The sequence below is a fragment of the Nicotiana tabacum genome, chromosome 22, assembly GCF_000715075.1.
Source record: "Nicotiana tabacum cultivar K326 chromosome 22, ASM71507v2, whole genome shotgun sequence".
Classification (NCBI taxonomy): domain Eukaryota; kingdom Viridiplantae; phylum Streptophyta; class Magnoliopsida; order Solanales; family Solanaceae; genus Nicotiana; species Nicotiana tabacum.
The window spans coordinates 8,752,654-8,779,575 of record NC_134101.1 but is presented as its reverse complement, the minus strand read 5'-3'; the positions used below and the strand labels follow the sequence as shown (position 1 = coordinate 8,779,575).

Here is a 26,922-nt window from a genome sequence, read left to right as displayed (position 1 = left end):
TACTAAAAATTTAATTTAATCAACTAATTAAATCCTTTATAATTCCGCTTAAACTATTTCATGTGACGGATACAAAATCCATCGACCGAGTTTTCACATGAAAACTTATAAGCTTACATGAAAGGGGTATAATCAAACTCAAAACTGAGTCATGGATTCTATCAACTAATTATTATTTTACAAATGTTATTCGTTATTGTCCAATCTATTAGGCATACACTAACTCTAAATAGAGTTATACCTTTTGATAAATCAAAACAATAAATAAATCACATTGATCATAATAATTATATCAAGATTAGGAGTATAAGCTCATTTTAATGAATTAGAGAAAATGTTTTATATATATATTCAGTACAAAAATATCATTTCTCTACTTGGTCCGTTCAATATACACTAAGTATACTAGCACACGGAGTTGGAATAAAACCATTCCCATAATCAAGACAAATTATACTATAGTCTTGTGCTACAATCATCAAGATATTTTGTTCAATAATATCTTTAATTGTGAACATAGTTTATTAATTATGTGAACCGACAATTTAATCTTTTGTGCATGAGCTAAAACTCCATGCACTAAATTGTCTACTACATAACTAAAAGGACACACATGTAACAAATGATCTATTTAAAAAGATACTTTATTGAATTGAATAAATTAAATAAATAATTATTTCATAAAAATTAAACAAAATACTATGTCTAAACCGCATGGTTAACTGTATATCCCAACACAATAAATATTACAATTAGTAATATGAATACACGATAATAATGGTAATTAATGAAGCTGACTTGAGGCTGACGGGTAATAACTGGAAAAAGGAGATGGCTCGCATTAAAGTTGTGAAAAATACCAAAAAAGAATTCATTGTAAAGAAGGAAATACCATAATTGCCAAAGGGAAATACCGTTATTGTAAAGAATGAAGGAAATCGTTTAAGGAAGTTAATCAAAAATCAAGCAAAAAAAAAAAAAAGGTTAATCAAAATGGAAAATTTTGGACGCGTACTACAAAGATTGACTAGCATATAAAGCATCTAGATGAACGTGAGCTTAATTAAGCAATTAATTCAAACAATTAACTCGAAAGAGAAAAAGAGAAAGAAATACTATTGAAATAATTAGGGACCATTTGGTTCATGGGGGTTAGGTAAATTATCTCCTTATTCGGGCTTCTAACTCCACCCTTGAACAAGAAAAGAACCCCAAATCCCGCGAACCTAAACCCCCATTTATATAAAGGAATTTTTTCGTTCTTATACACTATTTAAAACTTTATTACCATAAATGTTCATGTTTAGTTAATTACTCGACCTAAACAAGTTTTATCTACAAAATATATACATTCCATCTTAAAAGGCTCTCAATCCATCATTATTGCCTTCAATCAAAGGATTTAGTTACACCATTTTCCTTCTTTTATTCCTCTTCTCTTTCTTCTCTCCGGAATATTGGTATAGGATCCCTCTTGCGGCTGCTTTGAACCCTTGGGATCCATGAACATATGTGTCTACTCAATAAACTATTCAAAGTTGTTTTCTTGTTACAAATTAATATTAGAAAAAGTGAACAAATATTTGTTTATTATAGAATAAGATGACCTCACAAACATGGAAAAAAAATCAAAGAATAACCACACGAGGTTTCAGTGTTTGGTCAATTGATCTAAACTTGTTCCATTTACTGTAGTAATATTCTTTACCTGTGAAAACCGTTTGGAATTTTGGCAAAAGTTCTGATGTTGATAGACCTGCTCCTTGGCCTTTTGAGGTAGAGAAAAAGGTTCGCATTGAAACAAGGACGAAACTGAAAATCAAACGGTCAAATTCCGTGACTGAGCTTAGGGCAGGTAATGGAAAGTCATTAATCTAACAACTCAGAGTTAGAAAATTTATTTTAGTTTAACTCAAATTTATTTTTCTAATATCAACGTGAACCTTTTTCATACAACTAATTATATATTATACAACTTATCTACAACTTTCACATATTATTTCTACCCAGTTATATACAACTACAATATCATACCGCTTAAATATAATTTTTATACAAATTTTATACAATATGTCTTTTGTATATTTTGTATATGATTTATACATAGTAAAAATAAATTTTATACAACTAATTATATATTATACAACTTTCATACATTATTTCTACCCAATTATATACAACTGCAATGTCATACAACTTAAATATAATTTTTATACAAATTTTATACAATATTGTTCAACTTTCATACACTATTTAAATAAAAATATATATATAAACAACAGAATACAATTTACCTACAATTTTACTATAATTTCGTAAGTATAATGTATATCATGCCTCCTTCTTCTTCTTCTTCTTCTTCTTCTTCTTTTTCGAGTTTCAATCTGAAATTCAGCCAAAATCAAGCCCAATCTTTACCAAAACACCATCAAAATTGAAATATAAACTACTAACAATATTTTCAATTATTTGCAACAACACCCAATCCAAACAAATAATATTTTTTGAAAACCCAAATTCGAATTCAAAGTTTCAAAGCTTTTTAATGGCTGTTAATGGTGGAATTGTTGCTCTCTTTTTCTTTGCTCTATATTACTGAAATTAGGGATTGAGAGAGAGAGAGAGAGAGAGAGAGAGAGAGAGAGAGAGAGAGAGAGAGAGAGAGAGAGAGAGAGAGAGAGCATGAGGGAGAGAGAATAAGGATGAGAAATAATTGATTCATAATATAAAGGGATACTCATTTAATTCCTAAAGTGTATATAATTGGTAAATTTATATATAGGATGTAATTAAATTAAAATTTGAGTAGTGGGGGTAATAAAGTTTCAAATAATGTATAAGAATGTAAAAATTTCTTATATAAAACTTCAACGTTCACAAATAAACAACGAGTGATTTTTATTGGGGGCTTTTGATCCACATATAAATAATGAAGAAATTATAATGTGAAATTTTTATTGAATGAACAATAACATAAATGATTACTATAAAGTAGATGATATATAAATTAATAATTAGCTTAATCCTAACAATTATACACATACATATATCTATATTTTTTATCTTGTATATAATAATAGACAAAATTTCATATACGTTATGCAGCTACTATTTATATGACTTTACATAATTAATGTTGTGTATGATGTGAATGAAATCAACTATTATTTTGTTAGAATGAATGAAAAGATTATCTCAACCCAAGATTCTACCGAAAATATTGTTAAATTGAGTGTCTATATGAATTACTAAATAACTTGGTTCTTTACCTTACTTCTTAAACGTGAAGTAAAATAAGCAGTAAAGTAAACACTGCAATTTTTACGTGAAAAATCACCCGACTCAAAAGGTGCAAAAATCATGATCTACTACGTAGGATTTTCAACTTCAACTTATCTAGAACAACAAGCCAAATATATCAATTACAAAACTGTAACTCAATACTCTCCAATACTCCTACTACAACCATTTAATCCACAAGTTACTCTAACTTGCAAAACAAAACTCACTCCAACTCATTAATTGTTTGTGATACTTTGATTATAACTCGATTCTAATACACATTCACTAGTATAACTCAAAAAGAACACAATATTGGTACTCTACTGGAGTGTGTAAAATGTAGTTCTTCAGTTGACGTACAAAAGGATAATCCCATCAGTCCAAAAGGATAGTATTTATATTCCCTAGATTCCAAAATATTCTAGGAGTCCTATGCGTAGACAGTTTCTCGTTTGATAGGACTCCTACTAATCCAAGGACTCCACAAGTTTTGGGACTCTTGTCTCACACTTATGCATGTGTATCTTCTTGTGCAACAACTCTTATTATGTTTAGCAGTCTTCTTTCACCAAACTCTGGGTAACTTTGAAATAAATTTACTGCCTTGCAAAGACGCACAATCATCATCCTTGAGGAGCTGGTCCTTAATCCCGAGAAGCTGATTCTTAGAACAATTAAGAAGCTACGTTGAGGATCTGGTTCTTAAAATATTTCATCTGAACAAACTTTGTTAATCATCAGAATCTCAATACTCAATAAATTCTCCATTTTTTATGATGACAAACTTTGTACATACTAGAACAAGGTAATCACACTAAATTATGATCAACAAGCACATCACATCACATCACATATATAGATCCACACCAAATCATATCCATATCAACACAACACCCCCAACCCTATCTTTCCCCTTTTGGCATAATCGAAAAATAACAAAAAGATGTTAGATATATTAAGCACATGTAATGAAAAAGATTCATGGTCACTCAGGCTACAATACAAGCTCACGAATTTTCAAATCAAACAGACTAAGCTGATGATCTAACCATGTGCGAAGCGTTAAAACATTATAAGAGAAGTCATTTAGCAGTGCCAAAATAAGCCCAGGACCTTGTCTTAAACCATTAGAACAAAATAAACTAAACATGCTACAACCTACTCAGACTAGAATAGAAGAAATAAAAATTAAAGCATCACTGGGATAACAAAAGGAACTAAGGACCCTGGGGAAAGGACCAAGTTCATGAGTGAGAGGTTGAGGGGGTCAATGCTTTTACAAGGGTGGCAATCTGTTGGGCACGAGCTTCCCTATCCCTTATGAGCTCTTTCCTAAGCTGCCTCGTTTTCTTTTTTAACTCATCATTGTCTTCTCGGAGCTTGGCATTCTCCTTAACAGCCAACTCCAACCTCTTAGTGAGCTATGTTGCCCTGCTGCTACCATGTAGAATAGCAGAACCTGTTGGTCCTCTAGCCTTGATCTCCTCATAACCACACTGCTTGAAGGTAATAGCATCCAAAACATCATTGTTATTTCCAAACGTAAGCTCAAGCAAGGCAATATTGAGCTTGTCAAATAACTCGGTCAACATGAAGCCATAAGGCATAGCATGCTTAGGCTTGGAAGTGTCTGCAACTCTTGCCATATTAGTAATCATCAGGTTAGGGAGATTGATAGGTCTACCAGCGTCAAGAAGTTCCATCACAGCCATATCCAACAGGGTAGCCTCGTGCCTTCTCTCAAACCTCTGCAAGATATATGAATTGACAAAGTGAAACAACATCCTATAGAAGGGGGTCATATCAGTCTTATACACCTTACGAGGAGCATCAAGTTCAAACTTTTAAGAGAACTTCCTTGTGACCACAATTCCTGTGTCCACATCATTGTCTATGGATGGCCACTTTTCTTCAAGTAATTGTCAAAACCTAAAGATGGAATATTTAGAAGCATCCCCAGCTCCTCAACATCAAACTCCTTTTCAAACCCTCTTACATTACTCTTGACCACCTTTCCATCAAACCGGAAGTTCGCATAGAACTCTACCACAGCAGGCACACACACATGAGGGAAAGCCTTGACAAACATGTGTTTCCATCCCTATAGCTCAAGTGTTGAGCAATCCTTTTTATTAGTATTTGCAAGAATCTTCCCATTCAGTACTTTTATGTTCTCGAACTGAGTGAGTTTATCAACCACAACAGGCACACTATTTCTCTTCGTTCCTCTACTAGCCATTGTAGATGAGGTAGCAGTCTTTGTAGATTTGACAACCTTTCTCTTTTGTGTTGGTGACTTTCTGGCAGAGCAGAATCAGACTCATCTTCTCCATCCAACTCAACAACATGTTCCACAATTGAAACTTGCTTCCTTGGCTTCTTGGCACCTCTAGACTCCTTGATGATTTGTTCATCAACAATCTTTCTTTTACTCCTTGTGAGAAGAGTCCTAGCAGGAGGAACCACTTCTTTCTTTGCAGGGATAATAGACTTTGTTTCTTTCATATGAGTTTTCCTGGTTTTCTTCCCCACTGCAGAAAAGGGCAAGTTATCTTCATCACTACCTGCCTCATCATCTCTGGTGAAAGGAGTTAACAAGGGCCCAGTTTCTCCCGTCCTTTTCTCTCCACTTGCTTCCTCTAAAGGGGCTATGATAGTGTTCGCAATAGTCATAGAGCCTTTAGATTCCCCAATTGTATTCTTATTCTCTTCCTCACTCTCTCCATCCTCTCCTTCACTCTCACTTTTTTTTCTTGATCATCATTTTCACTCTCATAATCACCTTCTTCTTCACTATTCTTTTCTTCCTCTCCAGAATCATCCACTTGTTCATCTATCTTATCTTCTGTCTTACTCTCCTTCTCTTCACCAGAATCTCCCTCGTTCTCACTTTTTTTCTCTTCATTAGCCATGCCCTGAGTCTGATATTCCTCGTGACTAGCCACTACTCCTCCTCCTTCCTCACTTTTATTATCATTCTCATCCTCAATCAGCCTTATTTCGTACCGGTTCTTTACTACCTCCCCTCTCGACCATAGGCATAACATCAGTGGCATCTACCCATTTCTCCAGAGTTCCTATGTTCGTTTCTACATTAGGTTCCTTCACTTGTGGTTTATCACTTGTGGATGGGACAATAACTAAGGGTGCAACATCTATAGCGGATACCAAAACATCTAATTTTGATGGAGGAATTTTTACTTGACTTGTAGTAATTGACATTGATTCCCCCTGAATCACATCTTCTTTAACTATTGTGTCTACTTTAACAGCAGCATCAAGTACTGCATGGTCAATCTTGACAGATTTTCTTGGAGTAGCCTTTATCTTAGTTGACTTAGAGGTATTTTTCTGTCACGACCCAAATTAGCCCTCCGTAAGGTGTCGTGATGGCACCTAGTCTTTATGACTAGGTAAGCCTAATATTACGAAAAATATAAAGAAAACACAGCATTTTAAAGATAAACAGCATATTGCGAGTAGCCAAGAGTAGTATCACTCGGCATATACAAAATAATTTTCCAACACCCGGAATATCACTAAGTCACAAGCTGTTATAATCTATGTAGCTCTATACAAAAGCCTGAAGATAATAAAGAAAAGTCTCTAGGCGAAGGAGTAGAAGGAGAATCCGAAGATCTGCGGATGCAAGAAGTAGTACCTTGAAGTCTCCTAAATCAGTAGCACGCACTAACCCCGAGGCTGATAGCTCGCACCTGGATCTGCACACGAAAACATGTGTAGGGAAGGGCATGAGTACACCACAATGGTACCCAGTAAGTGCCAAGCCTAACATCGGCCGAGTAGTGACGAGGTCGAGTCAAGGCCTTACCAGAGTAAATATAATAAATTAAACAGTAAAAGATATAAGTAAAATTTACGGTAACACAGTTAAAGAAATTCTCGAAAATTTAATAGTTAAGGGAGCCCTCGGCTCAGAACAAGGTAAACACTATGGGGAATCTCCCGAGATACCGTCCCGTAGTTCCAAATGAATATGCAGTACAGGGGGATCTCCCGAAATACGTCCGTAGTCCCAAAGTAAATATACAGTGCTGGGGGATCTCCCGGAATGATCCCCGGAATACGTCCGTAGTCCCAAAGTAAATATGCAGTGCTGGGAGATCTCCCGGAATACGTCTGTAGTTCCAAAATAAATATGCAGTACAGGAGGATCTCCCGGAATACGTCAGTAGTCCCAATTTAAATATGTAGTACAGGGGAATCTCCCGGAATACGTCCGTAGTCCCAATTTAAATATGCAACGCAAGATGAAATGACAGGTATGACATCGAGTTATACAGTTTATACTGGATAGAGATAAGGAAAATAGGGACTTAACTAAGAATGGAGCACAGAATGTCAACTAGGCAGTTAAAACACGTAAGCATGCTTCTATAATCTAAGTTTAACAATTAAACGTATCAGTGTAATTTAATAAGGAAAAACAGTTTATGATTTAGAAAGGAAAAAATGGAAATTTTGCAATAATAGCCTGTGTACGTACTCGTCACCTCACGTACACGGCGCCCACATATCAATTAATATCAAACATCATAAGGGAAAGTCCCCAACACAAGATTAGGCAAGCCAATTACCTCGAACCGCTCAAATCAACTCGATATCACGTTCTTGCCACGAGTATCCGACTCCAAATGGCCTGAATCTATTCAAATTAATTACATAATGTAAATATAACTACATGTAACTAATTTAGCTAATTAATTCGAAGCTAAAGCGTGAAATTAAGAAAAAAATCCAAAAAGTCTTCCCGGGCCCACGTCTCGGAATCGGGTAAAAATTATAAATTATGAACACCCATTTACTCACGAGTTCACTCGAACAAAAATCATCTAAATCTGACGTCAAATTCCTATTCAAATCTCAGATTTTCAATTGGGGAACCTTTTTCTCCATTTACAAACTTCCACCCTCAATTTTCTTTAATTATACGAGGAAAACAACAATAGATTAATGTATTATGATCAAAATAGAGTTAAAATTAGTTACCCAATAGTTCTCCTTTAAAATCTCTCGAGAAATCGTCTCCCACCGAGCACTAAATCGAATTTTGTATTATGAAATTTCAAACCCTCGAAATCCTCTTTTCTGCCTAGCGATTTCCGTACCTGCGCGCATGGGGCCGCATCTGCGGTCACGCACCTGCGGAAAAATCAACGCAGGTGTGAAGGTCACTTATCTGGGCTGGGTATGCACCTACGCGCTTGAGTCCGCACCTGCGGATGCGCTTCTGCGCTCAATCGTCCGCTTCTGCGGAACCTTGGGTCCTTCTCACCTCCGCATCTGTGACTGCCCTTCCGCAGATGCGGCTCCGCTCCTGCGGCTCATTCGTCGCATCTGTGACCACTGACTCCCTGGACTAAAAGCGCACCTACGATCCCAGCCTCGCTTCTGCGGGGCCGCACTTGCGGACTCCCCACCGCAGGTGCAAAAACACTAGAACCAGCAACTCAAAAATTTCTCTAAATCCAAACTTTCACCCGTTGAGCATCCGAAACACACCCGAGGCCCCCGGGACCTCGACCAAACATACCAACCAATCCTAAAATACCATACGAACTTAGTCGAGCTCTCAAATCACATCAAACAATGCTAAAATCACGAATCACCCTCCAATTCAAACTTAAAAAACTTGAAACTTCAAAATTCTACAACCGATGCCGAAACCTAACAAATCACGTCCGATTGACCTCAAATTTTGCGCACAAGTCATAATCAACACTACAGATCTACTCCAACTTCCGGAATCAGAACACGACCCCGATATCAAAAATTCTACTACCGGCCCAAAACTCTAAAAAATTGACTTTCGACATTTCAAGCCTAAATGAGCTACGGACCTCCAAAACACAATCCAGACACTCCCCTAAACCCAAAATCGCCTATTGGAGCTAACGGAACCGACGGAATTTCGTTCCGGAGTCGTCTTCACATAGTTCCGACGATGGTCCAAATCGTAAGGCTTAAGCTTTCATTTAGGGACTAAGTGTCCCAAAACACTCCGAAACTCAAAACCAATCATCCCGGAAAGTCACAATAGCAGAAATAGATATGGGGAAAGCAGTTAAATGGGGGTTCGGGGCTCTAACTCTCAAAACAACCGGTCGGGTCGTTACATCCTCCCCTTCTTAAAATAATTATTCGTCCTCAAACGAGTATAAAGACATACCTGAAACTGTGAAAAGATGAGGGTACTAGTTGCGCATATCCTGCTCGGTCTCCCAAGTCGCCTCCTCGACCGGCTGACCCCTCCACTGGACCTTTACTAAAGCAATATTCTTTGACCTGAGCTTTCTGACATGCTTGTCCAAAATGGCTACTGGCTTCTCAAAATAAGATAGATCTTTGCCCTACTGGACTGAGCTGAAATCCAATACATGAGTCGGATCACCGTGATACTTCCGGAGCATAGACACGTGAAATACCGGGTGAACTCCTGCTAGGCTGGAAGGCAAGGCAAGCTCATAAGAAACCTCACTAACTCGCCGCAATATCTCAAAATTACCAATGAACCTCGGGCTCAGCTTGCCCTTCTTCCCGAACCTCCTGACGCTCTTCATAGGCGATACCTGAAGTAAGACCCCGCTCACCAACCATAAATGTCAAATCATGAACCTTCCGGTCCGCATAACTCTTCTGCCTAGACTGGGCTGTGCGAAGTCTCTCCTGAATCACCTTCACCTTATCTAGGGCATCCTGGATCAAGTCTGTACCCAACAATCGGGCCTCGCCCGGCTCAAACCATCCCACTGGGGACCGGCACCGCATACCATACAAAGCCTCATACGGTGCCATCTGAATGCTGGACTGGTAACTGTTGTTGTAAGCGAACTCTGCAAGTGGCAAGTATTTGTCCCAGGACCCTTTGAACTCCATCACACAGGCACAGAGCATATCCTCAAGAATCTGAATCGTGCGCTCGGACTGCCCGTCCGTCTGAGGGTGAAAAGATGTGCTCAGCTCTACCCTAGTACCCAACTCCTGTTGTACTGCTTTCCAAAACCGTGATGTGAACTGTGTACCTCTGTCTGAAATGATGGATACTGGATACCATGAAGGCGGACAATCTCTCTGATATAAATCTAAGCCAAACTCTCAGAAGAATAAGTGGTCGACACTGGAATAAAATGTGTTGACTTGGTCAGCCGATCCACGATCACCCAAATAGCATCAAACTTTCTCAAAGTCCATGGAAGTCCAACTACAAAGTCCATGGTGATCCGCTCCTACTTCCACTCTGGGATCTCTAACCTCTAAAGTAATCCACCCGGTCTCTGGTGCTCATATTTGACCTGCTGACAGTTGAGACACTTGGCCACAAACCCAACTATATCCTTCTTCATTTTCCTCCACTAGTAGTGTTGTCTCAAATCCTGGTACATCTTCGTGGCACCGGGATGAATGGAGTACCGCGAGCTGTGGGCCTCCTCGAGAATCAACTCCCGAAGCCCATCTATATTGGGCACACAGATCCGACCCCGCATCCTCACCACACAGTCATCACCAATAGTCACATCTCTGGCATCACCTCGCCGAACCCTGTCCTGAAGAACTAGAAGATGAGGATCATCATATTGGCGCTCCCTGATACGGTCATAAAGAGAAGACTGAGCAACCACACAAGCTAATACCCGGCTAGGCTCTGAAATATCCAATCTCACAAACTGACTGGCTAAGGCCTGAACATCTAAGGCTAAGGGCCTCTCAGTTGCCGGAAGATATGCCAAACTCCCCAAACTTTCTGCCCGGCGACTCAAAGCGTCGGCCACTACATTGGTCTTCCCCGGGTGGTACAATATAGTGATATTATAGTACTTAAGTAGCTCCAACCACCTCCGCTGACGCAAATTAAGGTCCTTCTGCATGAGCAAGTGATGCAAACTCCGGTGATCAGTGTAGATCTCACAAGGAACACCGTACAAAGAATGACGCTAGATCTTCAGAGCGTGAACAATAACTGCTAACTCGAGATCATGGACCGGATAATTCTTCTCATGCACCTTTAACTGTCTAGACGCGTAGGCAATCACCCTACCATCCTGCATCAATACCGCTCTAAGGCCAATCCTCGAGGCATCACAATAGATAGTGTAAGACCCCGAACTTGTAGGCAATACTAATACTGGGTTGTAGTCAAAGCTGTCTTGAGCTTCTGAAAGCTCTCCTCACACTCCTCGGTCCACCTGAACGGAGCACCCTTCTAGGTTAGCCTGGTCATAGGTGCTGCAATGGATGAAAATCCCCCCACAAAGCGACGGTAATACCCTGCCAAACTAAGTAAACTGTGGATCTCCGTAGCTGATGACGGTCTAGGCCAACTCTGCACTGCCTCCACCTTCTTCGGATCTACCTTGATCCCATCACAAGACACTACGTGGCCCAAGAATGCCACTGAATCAAGCTAGAATTCACACTTAGAAAATTTTGCATACAATTTCTTCTCCCTCAAAGTCTGAAGCACAGTCCTCAGGTGCTGCTTATGATCTTCCCGAGACCGGGAATATACCAGGATGTCGTCAATAAACACAATGACGAAAGAATCAAGATAAGGCCGGAACACACCGTGCATCAAATGCATAAAGGCTGCTGGGGCATTGGTCAGCCCAAATGACATGACAAGAAACTCATAGTGACCATATCTGGTCCTGAAAGTAGTCTTCGGGATATCCGACTCCCGAATCTTCAACTGATGATAACCTGAACGTAAGTCAATCTTGAAAAACACTCTGGCACCCTGTAACTGAACAAACAAGTCATCAATACGAGGCAATGGATACATGTTCTTCACTGTAACCTTGTTCAACTGCCGGTAATCAATACACATACGCATAGAACCATCCTTCTTCTTCACAAATAAGACCGGAGCACCCCAAGTTGATACACTGGGCCTGATGAAACCCTTATCAAGAAACACTTGCAACTTCTCCTTCAACTCCTTCAACTCAGGATGAGCCATACGGTAAGGAGGAATAGATATGGGCTGAGTGCCCGGCAATAAATCAATGCCGAAATCAATATCTCTACCGGGCGGCATGCCCGGAAGATCAGCTGGAAACACATCTGGAAAGTCCATCACTACTGGAACTGACTCAATTGTAGGGGTATCAATACTGACATCTCTCACATAGGCCAAATACGCATCACACCCCTTCTCAACCATTCGCTGAGCCTTAAGAAATGAAATGACCCTGCGGGGAGTATACTCTAAGGTACCTCTCCACTCTAATCTCGGCAAGCCTGGCATAGCTAGCGTCACGGTCTTAGCGTGACAATCAAGACTAGCATAATGGGGCGACAACCAGTCGATGCCCAAGATAACATCAAAATCTACCATACTGAGTAACAACAAATCGGCTCTGGTCTCAAAACCACTAAAAGCAATCAAACACGACCGATATACGCGGTCTACAATGAGAGAATCTCCCACGGGAGTAGATACATAAACAGGGAAACTCAAAGAATCCCGAGATATCCCCAAATGTGGAGCAAAATAAGAAGACACATATGAATACGTAGAGCCTGGGTCAAATAATATTGATGCATCCCTATGACAGACAGGGACGATACCTGTGATGACTGAATCTGAAGCAACGGCCTCTAAACGGGCTAGCAGGGCATAGTACCTGGCCTGGCCTTCCCCTTTAGGGCTACCTCGACCTTCCTGACCTCCACCTCGAGCTGGCTGAGGAGGTGGGGTGGCAGCTGGGGCTGGAAGAATGGCCGGAGGACCCGGTGGAGCACGTAGAGGCTGATAAATCTGTGAAGGTGTCCCCCTCCTGGCTCTGGGGCAATCTCTAACCATGTGACGAGTGTCACCACACTCAAAACAACCTCTCGGAGGACGCAACGACTGAGACTGACTCGAACCTGGCCTGCTGGACTGGCCGGTAATAACACCTTGAGTAGGAGGCATACTAGATACTGGCGGTGCATAATAGGGCTCTTGAGGTTTAGGAGGAGCTGGAACACCGCTGGCTGGTGGAAGAGCTGAATGAACAGGGCGACTCACAAAACCCCTACTATAGCGTGCTGCTGGTGCACGAGCTCCTGAATAATGACCAGTCTCTCGAGACCTCTTGGCCTCTCTCTCCTCTCTGTCCTGGGCAAACATGCCCTCCACTCTCCTGGCAATGCTTACTGCCTGCTGATAAGTGATGTCCATCTCCAACTCCCTGGCCATACTGGTCTGAATAATGGGATGGAGTCCCTCAATGAAGGGTCGAACCATCTCTCTGACTGTAGCAACCAGAGCCGGTCCATGGCGAGCTAACTCACTGAAACGGACTGCATACTCCGACACAGTCATAGCACTCTGACGCAACTGCTCAAACTCTACACGCCAAGCATCTCTGAGGCTCTGAGGAACATACTCACGCAAGAACATCTCTGAAAACTGAGTCCAAGTGAGTGAGGCTGCCTCGTCCGGACTACTCAGCTCATAGGCACGCCACCACTGATATGCTGCTCCCCTCAGCTGGAAAGCGGTGAAAGAAACCCCACTCGTCTCCACAATGCCCATAGTGCAGAGAATACGATGACACTCCTTAAGAAAACCCAGAGCATCATCTGAAGCTAGTCCGCTGGAAGTAGGTTGGTGATACTTCTTATACCTCTCAAGTCTGAGCTGCTCTGCCTCAGAAGCAGCTACCTTGGTCTCATGCTGAACCGAAGCCACTAGGGGCATAGGAATATACTCTGGGGCCTGATCAACCTGAACCCTCTACTCAGGAGTGCAGGCTGCGGGAGTCTATGCCCCTCCCCTGGCCTGAGATGTAGCGGGAGCTATCGAAAATAGTCCAGCCTGAGCCATAGTGCTGAACATGCTCATGAACTGAGCTAGAGTCTCCTAGAGGGCTGGAGTAGCAATAGGGATCTCAGGTGTTGGCCCTCCAGCTGGAGCTGCTGTGGGCTCCTCTGACGCAGCTCTCGCAGGTGCTCGGGATGCACCGCATGGTCGTTTTCTACCCCGACCCCAGCCTCTGGCGGCTCTGACAGGGGGCTCAGGTGCCTGATCGTCGGTCCTCCCGGTACGAGTCCTCACCATCTGTGAGAAAGAATAGAATAGAGTTTTAAAATTTTGATGTCAATAACTCGCACGACAAGGAAATCAAAGGAACATGATTATTCTTAACAGTTACATAACCTCCCGAAGATAAGTACGGACATCTCCGCACCAATTCGCGAGACTCTAATAAACTGGCTTGTGACTCGCGACTCCTATGAACCTAGTGCTCTGATACCAACTTGTCACGACCCAAATTAGCCCTCCGTAAGGTGTCGTGATGGCACCTAGTCTTTATGACTAGGTAAGCCTAATATTACGAAAAATATAAAGAAAACACAACATTTTAAAAATAAACAGCATATTGCGAGTAGCCAAGAGTAGTACCACTCGGCATATACAAAATAATTTTCCAAGACCCGGAATATCACTAAGTCACAAGTTGCTATAATCTATGTAGTTATATACAAAAGTCTGAAGAAAATAAAGAAAAGTCTCTAGGCGAGGGAGTAGAAGGAGACTCCGAAGATCTGCAGACGCAAGCAGTAGTACCTTGAATTCTCCTAAAATCAGCAGCACGCACTAACCCCGAGGCTGATAGCTCGCACCTGGATCTGCACACGAAAATATGTGCAGGGAAGGGCATGAGTACACCACAATGGTACCCAGTAAGTGTCAAGCCTAACCTCGGTCGAGTAGTGACGAGGTCAGGTCAAGGCCCTACCGGTGTAAATATAATAAATTAAATAGTAAAAGATATAAGTAAAATTTACGGTAACACAATTAAAGAAATTCTCGAAAATTTAACAGTTAAGGGAGCCCTTGGCTCAGAACAAGGTAAGCACACTGGGGAATCTCCCGGGATACCGTCCCGTAGTTCCAAATGAATATGCAGTACAGGGGGATCTCCTGGAATACGTCCGTAATCCCAAAGTAAATATGCAGTGTTGGGGGAACTCCTGGAATACGTCCGTAGTCCCAAAGTAAATATACAGTGCTGAGGGATCTCCCGAAATACATCCGTAGTCCCAAAATAAATATGCACGGATCTCCCGAAATATGTCCGTAGTCCCAATTTAAATATGCAGTATATGAGGATCTCCCGGAATACGTTCGTAGTCCCAATTTAAATATGCAACGCAAGATGAAATGGCAGGTATGGCATCGAGTTCTACAGTTTATACTGGACACAGGTAAGGAAAATATGGACTTAACTAAGCATGGCGCACAGAATGTCAATTAGACAGTTAAAACACGTAAGCATGCTTTTCTAATCTAAGTTTAACAATTAAACGTATTAGTACAATTTAATAAGGAAAAACAGTTTATGATTTAAAAAGGAAAAAATGGGATTTTTGTAATAATATCCTGTGTACGTAGTCGTCACCTCACGTACACGGCGCTCACACATCAATTAATATCAAACATCCTAAGGGAAAGTCCCCACCACAAGATTAGGCAAGCCATTTATCTCGAACCGCTCAAATCAACTCGATATCACGTTCTTGCCAAGAGTATCCGACTCCAAATGGCTCGAATCTATTCAAATTAATTGCATAATGTAAATATAACTACAAGTAACTAATTTAGCTAATTAATTCGAAGCTAAAGCGTGAAATTAGGAAAAACGCTCAAAACGTTTCCCCGGTCCCATGTCTCAGAATCAGATAAAAATTATAAATTATGAACACCCATTCACTCACGAGTTCACTCGAACAAAAATCATCTAAATCCGACGTCAAATTCCCATTCAAATCTCAGATTTTCAATTGGGGAACCTTTTCCCCCATTTCCAAACTTCTACCCTCAATTTTCCTTAATTAGACGAGGAAAACAACAATAGATTAATGTATTATGATCAAAATAGAGTTAGAATTAGTTACCCAATAGTTCTCCTTCAAAATCCCGCGATAAATCGTCTCCCACCGAGCTCTAAATCGAATTTTGTGTTATGAAATTTCAAACCCTCGAAATCCTCTTTTCTGCCCAGCGATTTCCGCACCTGCGCGCATGGGGCCGCATCTACGGTCACACACCTGCGGAAAAATCAACGCAGGTGTGAAGGTCACTTATCCAGGCTGGGTACGCACCTGTGTGCTTGAGTCCGCACCTGCGGATGCGCTTCTGCGCTCAATCGTCCGCTTCTGCGGAACCTTGAGTCCTTCTCACCTCCGCGTCTGCGACTGCCCTTCCGCAGATGCGGCTCACTCGTTACATCTGCGACCACTGACTCCCTGGCCTAAAAGTGCACTTGCGATCCCAGCCTCCCTTCTGCGAGGCCGCACCTGCGGACTCCCCACCGCAGGTGCGAAAACACCAGAACCAGCAACTCAAAAATTCCTCTAAGTCCAAACTTTCACCCGTTGAGCATCCGAAACACACCCGAGGCCCCCGGGACCTCGACCAAACATACCAACCAATCTTAAAATACCATACAAACTTAGTCGAGCTCTCAAATCACATCAAACAATGCTAAAATCACGAATCACCCTCTAATTTAAAGTTAAAGAACTTGAAACTTCAATATTCTACAACCGATGCCGAAACCTAACAAATCACGTCAGATTGACCTCAAATTTTGCGCACAAGTCATAATCAACACTACGGACCTACTCCAACTTTCGGAATCAGAAAACGACCCCGATATCAAAAATTCCACTACCGGCCCAAAACTCCAAAAATTCGACTTTCGCCATTTCAAGCCTAAATGAGCTACGAACCTCCAAAACACAATCCAGACACGCCCCTAAACCCAAAATAGCCTAACTGAGCTAATGGAACCGACAGAATTCCATTTCGGAGTCGTCTTTATATAGTTCTAACTACGGTCTAAATCCTAATGCTTAAGCTCTCATTTAGGGACTAAGTGTCCCAAAACACTCCGAAACTCAAAACCAATCATCCTGGCAAGTCACAATAGCAGAAATAGATATGGGAAAAGCAGTTAAATGGGGGTTCGGGACTCTAACTCTCAAAACGACCGGTCGAGTTGTTACATCTTCGAAGTAGAGACAAATGTATGGGTGGTTGGTTTAGGAAGCGAAGGCCCAGTAGAGGTGGGAATGGTGAGTGCAGGAGGAACATGGGATGATGATGTAGGTACAATTGAGGATATTGATAGAGAAGGAGCAGGTGTGGGTACATGTTCACTTGATGGTTTGACATTTTTCTTTAATTTGGGCTTCATGTTTTTGGATTTGGCTTCAGTCTTTGATGATGATTTTGCTTTAGAAGAAGTTTGGCTGGATTTAAGCATGGTGATAAGAGAAGAAAATCGATGAAGGGAAAAGGGAGAATTATTTCTTAATTTTTTCTTAGGGTTTGAGATGAATAGTAAGGTCTGAGAAACTAATCATAAGGGGTTTTTAAAGACATAACTCCTGATGACTGGAAGAGAGAGAGAGAGTAACCAAATTTGAGATCTAGCGGGACTCTAATAACAGTTACTTTGACTGTTAGGATTTCAGGAGTGATTAAACTTTTATTGCTCTAGGTTTTCCCCTTACTCTTTGACTTTATGACAACTAGAAGTGATGCTAACAGGATTAGAAAGTCTGAGCATAACAGTAATTTAAGTTATTAAGTCCCAGTGAATTAAGACGAGATGGCACGTACTTGAGTCAAAGAACCAACTCCTTAGTAACTCATACTCATTTATGCAATAAAGTTTCAGTACTATAAGTTAATATCATACAACATAATTATCAGCTAGATTTTTCTAGGCAAGTGTGTGTGCTTAATACAAGCACGAGACTTAATCAAGCACATTGTACTTGACTATCTACATCTAGTTATACTTTTTTTAGCCAATCATTGGGGTTCAATCTAGTTGAAAGTATTAGTTAGAGCTAGTTCCAGTCTATTCTTTTCAAAGTGATCCCTAATTAAAGCTTTAGTAAAAATATCCACAATTTGGTCTTTAGTTTTACATAAGTTAATTGAGATATTTCCTTTTTCAACATTGTATTTGAGAAAGTAATGTCTAATGTCAATGTGCTTGGTTCTCTTATGTTGACATGGATTTTTAGTAATGTTTATGGTACTTGTGTTGTCACAGAAAATAGGAACACAATCAACGAAAATACAATAGCTCCTTAGCTGATGTCTTATCCACAACAACTGAGCACAACAAGATGTTGTTGCCGCATATTTAGTCTCAGTTGTGGATAAAGCCACCGAGTTATGCTTTCCCCAAGACACTAGACAAGAACCTAGAAAATGTGTTGTTCCTGAAGTGCTTTTCCTATCAATATGAAAACCTTCATAGTCAGCATCAACATAACTAACTAGATCAAAGTTATACCCTATATGATACCATAGACATAGATAATGAGTCCCTTTAAGATATCTAAGTATCCTCTTGACAACCTTCATATGAGACTCTTTTGGATTTGCCTGAAATCTTGCGCAGAGTCCCACACTTTATACAATATCATGCATGCTTGCTTTGAGATACAACAGTGATCCAATCATTCTTCTATATAGCTTATGTTCAACACTTTTCCCTTCTTCATCAAGGTCCAGCTTTATTGCAATGGCAATGAGAGTGTTTATGAACTTAAAAAAATCCATGTTGAATTTCTTCGGCAGCTCCTTGATATATTTTTGATGATGTATCATGGTTCCAGTAGGTGTTTGCTTGATTTGCATTCCCTAGCAAGAAGTTCAATTCACCCGTCATGTTCATTTCAAACTCATTCCCCATCATATCAACAAATTTCTTGCACATTGCTTCATTAGTAGATCCAAAAATAATGTCATCCACATATACTTGTACAATCAGAATATTTTTGCCTTTGCTCCTCAGAAACTGTGTATTATCCACTTTTCCTCTTACAAAGTTATTGATTAAGAGGAATTTTGAGAGCCTTTCATACCAAGCTCTTGGAGCCTGTTTCAGTCCATATAGGGCTTTGTCTAACTTGAACACATAGTCAGAAAATTCTTCACTCTCAAACCCAGGAGGTTGTTTAACAAATACTTCCTCATTCAGATAACCGTTAAAGAATGCACTCTTTACATCCATCTGATACAAGGTGAACTCCATGTGTGCAGCAAAAACTATTTGCATTCTTATAGCTTCTATTTCTAGCTACATGTGCAAATGTCTCATCATAGTCAATGCATTTTTCTTAATTGTATCCCTGAACCACCAGTCTGAACTTGTTCCTTGTGATATTTCCTTGTACATCCAACTTATTTTTGAACACCCATCTGATGCTTATGACAGTTATATTCTTGGGTCTTTGTACCAAGTGCCAAACATTGCTTCTTTCAAACTCATTTAGCTCATCTTGCATGGCTATAATCCAATTTGGATCCTCTAGAGCTTCCTTTATGTTCTTAGGTTTAACCTGTAAGAGGAACGATGTGAGTCCACATAGATTTATTAAAGATGACCCGGTTTGCACTCCTGCATTAGGATCAGAGATTTTGTTCTTAAGAGGGTATGAACTTTGATGTTTCCATGTCCTAATATGCATTCCTAAAGATGGTTCACCCAAATAGTGACCCAAAAGAACAAGGTCAGTAGGTATAGCTTCATCAGCATGGTTAGCAGTCAATAGTTCTCTCTTCTTCTTGTTCCTCGTGATCACTCTCAACTTCCTTAGGATCTCTGGATCCATCTTCAGTTGAAGTTCAGGTTCCTTAGGAGCTCCTTCATCATTTTCTGGTTGGGCTCAGACTCCCTCGTGAGAAAGAGCTCATAGTTTCTCGTAAGTAATTCTATCCTTTATCTATTCACTTGGTTTGTTCCTTCACGAGTAGTTTGGAGTGCATCCCAGATCTCCTTTACATTAGAGCAAGCTGATATTTTGTTGTACTAATTAGGACCAAGTCCACGAATAAGGATTTTCTTAGCCTTTGCATTCTTCTCCATTCTTCTGAAATCTGGTGTCCCAAATTTAGAGGGGTCCTTAGGAACTGTTTCATTTTGCGCATTTTGTTTAGTGAGAGTTAATGGACCCTGATTCACTATGGTCCATAATTCATAGTCTTCAACTGTCATGAAATCTTCCATTATTGCTTTCCACTAACTGTATTATTTTTTACTGAACAAGGATGGTCTGGTAGTTGATTGTCCTTCATTAATTCGAGGTGGAGCACTCATTTTGCTTCTAAGATCTCTCTAGGTGTTAGTTGTGTGTGTGAGAGAGCCTGCTCTGATGCCAATTATTAAATTGAGTGCCTTTATGAATTACTCAAGAACTTAGTTTTTTACCTTACTCCTTAAACGTGAAGTAAAATAAGCAGTAAAGTAAACACAATAATTTTTACGTGAAAAATCACCCGGCTCAAAAGGTGCAAAAACCACGACTTACTACGTAGGATTTTCAACTTCAACTTCACTAGAACAATAAGCCAAATGTATCAATTATAAAACTATAACTCAATACTCTCCATTACTCCTACTACAACCATATGATCTACAAGTTACTCTAACTTGTAAAATAAACATTCACTCCAACTCACTAATTGTTTGTGACACTTTGATTACAACTCAATTTTCTAAAACACAATCACTAGAATGACTCAAGAAGAACACAACATTGGTACTTGTCTAGAGTGTGTAAAATGTAGTTATTCAGTTGGTGTACAAAATAATAATCCCAGTAGTCCAGAAGGATAGTATTTAAATTCCCTGGACTCCAAGATCTTCCAGGAGTCCTATGCATAGATAGCTTCTCGTTTGATAGGATTCCCACTGCTCCAAGGATTCTACAAGTCTTGGGACTCTTGTCTCTTACTTATGCATGTGTATCTTCTTGTGTAACAACCCTTATCATGTTTAGCAGTTTTCTTCCACCAAACTCGCACCTGGGTAATTTTGAGATAAAGTTACTGTCTTGCAAAGACGCACAATCATCATCCTTGAGGAGCTTGTCCTTAACCCTGATTAGTTGATTCTTAGAGCGGTTAAGCAGCTACGCTGAGGAACTGGTTCTTAGAACATTTTATCTAAACAAACTTTGTTAATCATCAGAATCTCAATACTCAACATATATGCTAACTTATGCAACGTTTGGTTGGTTATATGAAAAATTAATTCGTACATAATTTTATGCATGTTTGATTGACAATATTAAATAGTATACACATTAAATTATACGAAAATATATGCTTTGTTTTATTTGTGAGATAGAAGAATAATTTACAACGAAAACAATAATATTCGTCTAGATCTCCAAATAATTTGTTATCGCTAAATTTTTAAAATTTGACTCTCGATTCGTTTATCCATTTATTTTGTTAACACCTGATAGGTCAACGATTCTAACCCCACTAGACATGTATCTTTTTTTGTAGACAAGACACGAAAATTTTAAACACAAATTGAAGCGAGCTTTCGAACACATGACTTCTGCATAAACTTAAGGCGCTTGACCACAAAGTTTTTTTTGGTAAACGATTTATCTCATTTGTTTTTTTGTAATTTATTATAAATACATATTTAGTAAAAAAATTGACAAAAGTAGTGTCACGATTTAGTTAAATCTGCCCCTTTATGTATTACTTTTTTATATGGAATAAAAGGAGGAACAAGTAATACTTATATTAGCAATATGTGAATAAGAGCATATAAGAATACATAATTACAGAAACGATAATCGTTAGGGAAAAGTGAAGGTGTCTACGAATATTTGCTTCTCCTTATATAGTTGTAATACTCGACCTATCACTACTCTGATTCAAAAGGTAATAAATGATTCCCACCCTTATATTAGGCGATCTCTAAATAACAATCCCCATATTTTTTTTATCAACACAAAACAAGTATAAATTGCTTATTTTTTGTATAATAATCTTTATATTATTATTCTTCACATAATAATCCTCGTTATTATTCACCGTATAAGAATTTATGCATTACAAATTATGCATAACCAAATTATCAACCAAACAACCTCTTTGGCATGTTGTTTTGAAAATAAGGTTGAGAAGTTTTTTGGCCAATTTTTTTTCAAGTTTCATAAAAATCTCGACGGATCATAGTTAAATGACAAACAACAACAACAACCTAGTAGAATCCCACTAGTAGGGTTTGGGGAGGGTAGAGTGTACGCAGACCTTACCCTTACCCCGGAGGGATAGAGAGGCTGTTTCCGGGAGACCCTCGGCTTAGAGACAATATAAAATAGTAAACAAGTCAAAAAAAAAAAATCGGTATCCATCAAAAATAATGACAAAAATGGACATTATCTTTGAGTGTAGGTTTAAAATAGCATATTCCTGAATAATTTTGTCCTTTAATATTTTTTAAAAGTGAACGCTTTTGAATTTTGATATCCATCAAATACTTAACAAATGTTGGCTTTCAGATTTAATAGGAGTTGTAAAAAAAATCAATTAACATATCTAGGAAAGTCCTGTCAAATATCGGAAGCTGCAGCACCAAGAAACTTCACCAAACTCCAAAAATAGGCAAGAAATAACAAAAATTGAACCTAAAAGAATTGCACCTACAACATGAATAGATAAATATTTTAGTAATTGTAAAAGTTGTACCTCTAAATGTGATTTCCCCTTAATTTTTTCTCAAAGTTCCCTTAAATCTAAAAACAACATTTGTTACATGTATAATGAGACTTTAAGTGCTTATTTTGCTACAAGTGTAAGGACCAAAACCGCTCAAAAGTATACTTAAGGGACTAGCTTAAACCTGCCAAAAATTAAAGGACCATTTTATCATTTTCTCGTTCACATCGACTAGGGTTTTAGCTGGAGGTATATGAATTAGCTTCGCAGCAGCAATTGCTCTCCTCTCATTAGCAGCTTCTCACCCCCCGTCCCCGCTCCCCCTCGCTCGCGGCCGCCGCCGGAGTTTTTTCAAGGAGCAATAATGGTAAGGCTCACAAATCCGAGCTTTTCCGATAAACTCCATTTTTCCTTTACACCTTTTTTCGATGCTTTGTTATCTAATTTGGTAGCCGATATTTGGAAGAGAAAGAACAGTGTGTGCTACATTTTTGTTTTAGGATAATAACTTGTATTTTTTTCATTATAACTCTATATCGTTACGGTTTATACTATCTCTGATATGCCTACGCTATAACTTTTTCCAGTTTCTAGGAGGAGCATCAGTACATTAACTTATACTATTACTCCTCAGTCTCAAACAAGTTTTGAGTTATATATTCTGCTACATTACTTCTAAGAAATGTTTATTACATTTTATTTGGGCTGCTTTTTTCCAACTTTCAGTAGGTAAAACTAGAAATTTACTAAGCCTCACATTTATTTCTACACACTTATATACAAATCTGCAAGGATCTTGTTTTGATTAGTAAGGATTGGTCTCTATGTACAATTGTATTGACTTGTAGGTTTAGATTAATATGTAAATATCTTTTGTTTCCCCACTTCTTTTGGTTTCTTTGACAACACAGTAATGAATCTTATTGGTTTCATTAAGAACTTCAAATCAGAATCTTTAATGATGTTTTGATGTCTCTGTTAGGTTGGGACGAATCGATGCTAAATGATATTATTTCAACTATATTGCCTAGAAAATGTCGACAGGTTGATAAAAAATTAAAAATGTACCTCAATCCAAAACTTGTTGAGATTGGAATTGAATCTTCAACATTTGTTCTGTTTTTCTGGACTCAAACAATTACTACTTAATTAGCTGTCTTTCAAAACCAATTAAGGGTTCTCTAACTGTTTAAATTTTCTACATTTTTACTGATATATAAATCTTTAAACATACTAAAATGACTCTTAAGAAACACCAGACGTAATGTGTGTGTACCAACACAACAAAAGCATCTTTTTGAAATGTGCATCTTCAAATGGATTCTTGGTGAAGTTGGAACTATATTTTTAAATTATGAACTGATGCATTTCTTGTGCATGACACTGTTATTCTATTATGTTGCAGGCCTTCATCAAAGTCCAGAAGACAAGGGCATATTTCAAGCGTTTCCAGGTTAAATTCAAGAGAAGGAGAGGTGCAGCTTATATTGTTTTCATCCCTTTCGTTCTGTTCTCAAATTTGCAATTCCTGACTCACCATTTTTGAATTTTTTTTTACCATGCAGAGGGAAAAACAGACTACAGAGCTAGGAACAGATTGATCAATCAGGACAAAAATAAGTACAACACTCCAAAATATCGTTTGGTTGTCCGATTTGTATCCTACTACTTTTGCTTTACTTTAAAAATTACTTAAATGTGATGGCTTCTTCCTGGAATTTTGTTTATTGTTTTGACATGTATTATCCATTTAATGTTACATGGTTGGATCATGAAATTGTCACAGTGAGTGCGCATCACATGATTGGAGTGTGGCACAGTAGCTGTGCTGGTCCTTTGGTTTGCTTCCTTAACATTTTTTCTAGACTAACAAGGACATAATTGCACAAATTGTGTCGGCTAGTATTGCTGGTGACATGATTCTTGCCTCTGCTTATGCTAATGAGCTGCCTCGTTATGGCCTTGAAGTTGGACTGACAAATTATGCTGCTGGTACTTCCACACAAGCTATTCTATTTTGTTTGGTTAGCTCACATGAAATTGTGTAGTTCTTAATTTCTTCTTGAACTGTTAACTCATTTATATTCATTTTAGCCTACTGTACTGGACTTCTTTTGGCACGACGAGTTCTCAAAAAGCTCGAAATGGACGAGGAGTATCAAGGGAACCTTGAGGTAATTGCAGATGTATTGTAGTGTTATGGGCGTTTTGTCCTTCTGTAGGGGGCTTTTATTTGTTAACTGGTATCAATTTTTTACAGGTCAATGGGGAGGATTACTCTGTTGAACCTGCTGAAAGCAGGAGGCCGTTCCGTGCTCTCTTGGATGTTGGCCTTATAAGGACTACTACTGGAAATCGTGTCTTTGGTGCTCTCAAGGTATAATTCTGCTTTTGGTATGGTGCTGTATCACTTAGTCTCTGTCTAAACTGCATTGCAAAATTTCTACTGCCTCCATTATATATCATGTGGATGTTTGACTGGAGATTTAAGAAATAAAGAAGGGTTTTTTACACTTAAGCCAATGAGTTAAAACATACAAAAAGTATCCTTATCTGGCATGCAACATACCTTGTCACTCCTATAAGATCATGCCATTAAGGGTAATATGGAAACCTTAACATTAAAGCGTTTCCAAATATAGAAATGTATCAATCTTTTTGGAATGAACCAAAGAGGATAGATTGCCATATCAATGAGATAGACGTAGTAATTCTATCTCAAGTTAAAATATACTTGGTGTAACAGATGCTTTGATTATTTTTTGTGAACCCTTTAATGAATAGTAGCCACTTGCTTAAATCTCGAAGAATATGGTGTTATGAAACCCTGATTGCAATTGTCCGAGGAAAGCAAATAGTGGGTTACTTTCTGACTATTATAATGTGGATTTTTGAAGTTAAGTGGAGTCCCTCCCAGCTGTCAAATTGGTCTGTTTCTTTTCTCTTTTGAGATTTGAGATGTATTATTCATGCCATGTGACCGTTTGTTTTTTAAGATGGATTATTCATGCCATATGATTTTTCACATTTTGTGTAAATAAATGCAATTCTTTGCTTGGTGGATTCAGGGTGCGTTGGATGGTGGACTTGATATCCCTCACAGTGAGAAGAGGTTTGCTGGATTCAGCAAGGATTCTAAACAACTTGATGCTGATGTTCACCGAAACTACATTTATGGTGGTCATGTTGCTACGTACATGAAGGTGAAATAGAATGGCTATATGGACTCTGTTTTTACTTTATATAATCATTGAATCCATGCAAATGTTCAATGGAGTGTTATGATGTTGATCTTACTACATCTAGGTGAACACAATGACTATTATGCTAAACCTCTTCCCTCTATTTATAGACTCTGATCGAAGATGAACCTGAGAAGTATCAGTCACACTTTAGTGAGTACATCAAGAAGGGTCTTGAGGCTGATCACCTCGAGGAGATGTACAAGAAAGTTCATGCTGCCATACGTGCTGATCCTACCTTCAAGAAGTCGGACAAACACCCTCCCAAGCAGCACAAGAGGTCGAACATCTTTTTTAGTTTAATTAATTCATTATCAGCTTTTATGTGCTTCCTGTTTCTATTAAAAAATTAATATATTCATGCATTTGTATGGTCAATGTTGACAAGCACTTTACTCTCATGGTTGAAGGATCTCCAATTCCTATTTCTCGTTGAAATATGGAATTCATTTATGTTTGCCTGGATAGTCTTTATTTCTAGAGTGCCATGTAAAAAATGTGGCATATGTGCTGATTATTCCAATTATATGCTATCTTTCTGCATATTCATTTTTGGATACTTTTTGCAGGTACAATCTAAAGAAGCTAACTTATGAGGAAAGGAAGGCTAAGTTGATCGAGAGGCTGAACGCCTTGAATTCAGCTGCTGGAAATGACGACGATGATGATGAGGATGACGAGTGAAGTGCAGTACAAGAATCCTGAAATATTGTTGCTTATGTTTTTATCATACTGTGTTTTTGCTTTTTTATTGATATCTCAGTTTTGCATGCTCAGTAGAATGAGAATTCACCAGTTGAACAATTTACAAGATTGTAGTGCATGTATTCCAAATTCAACAAAGCACTTTTCCCCCTTATCATCCTTGCAACACTTGGGCTACTATGGTTGTCTTAG

At 39.0% G+C, this 26,922-nt stretch overlaps 1 protein-coding gene across 1 annotated transcript; it reads left to right on the top strand.

The window, feature by feature from the left end:
* Window positions 1–23,012: 23,012 nt before the first annotated feature.
* On the top strand, window positions 23,013–26,884 carry LOC107804665 (large ribosomal subunit protein uL18-like). Its single transcript, XM_016628588.2, has 9 exons — window positions 23,013–23,150; window positions 24,189–24,258; window positions 24,349–24,440; window positions 24,649–24,775; window positions 24,878–24,957; window positions 25,044–25,160; window positions 25,852–25,986; window positions 26,136–26,305; window positions 26,595–26,884. The coding sequence occupies exons 1-9, from the start codon at window positions 23,148–23,150 to the stop codon at window positions 26,707–26,709; spliced, it is 909 nt and encodes a 302-aa protein (XP_016484074.1). The 5' UTR covers window positions 23,013–23,147; the 3' UTR covers window positions 26,710–26,884.
* Window positions 26,885–26,922: the final 38 nt, after the last annotated feature.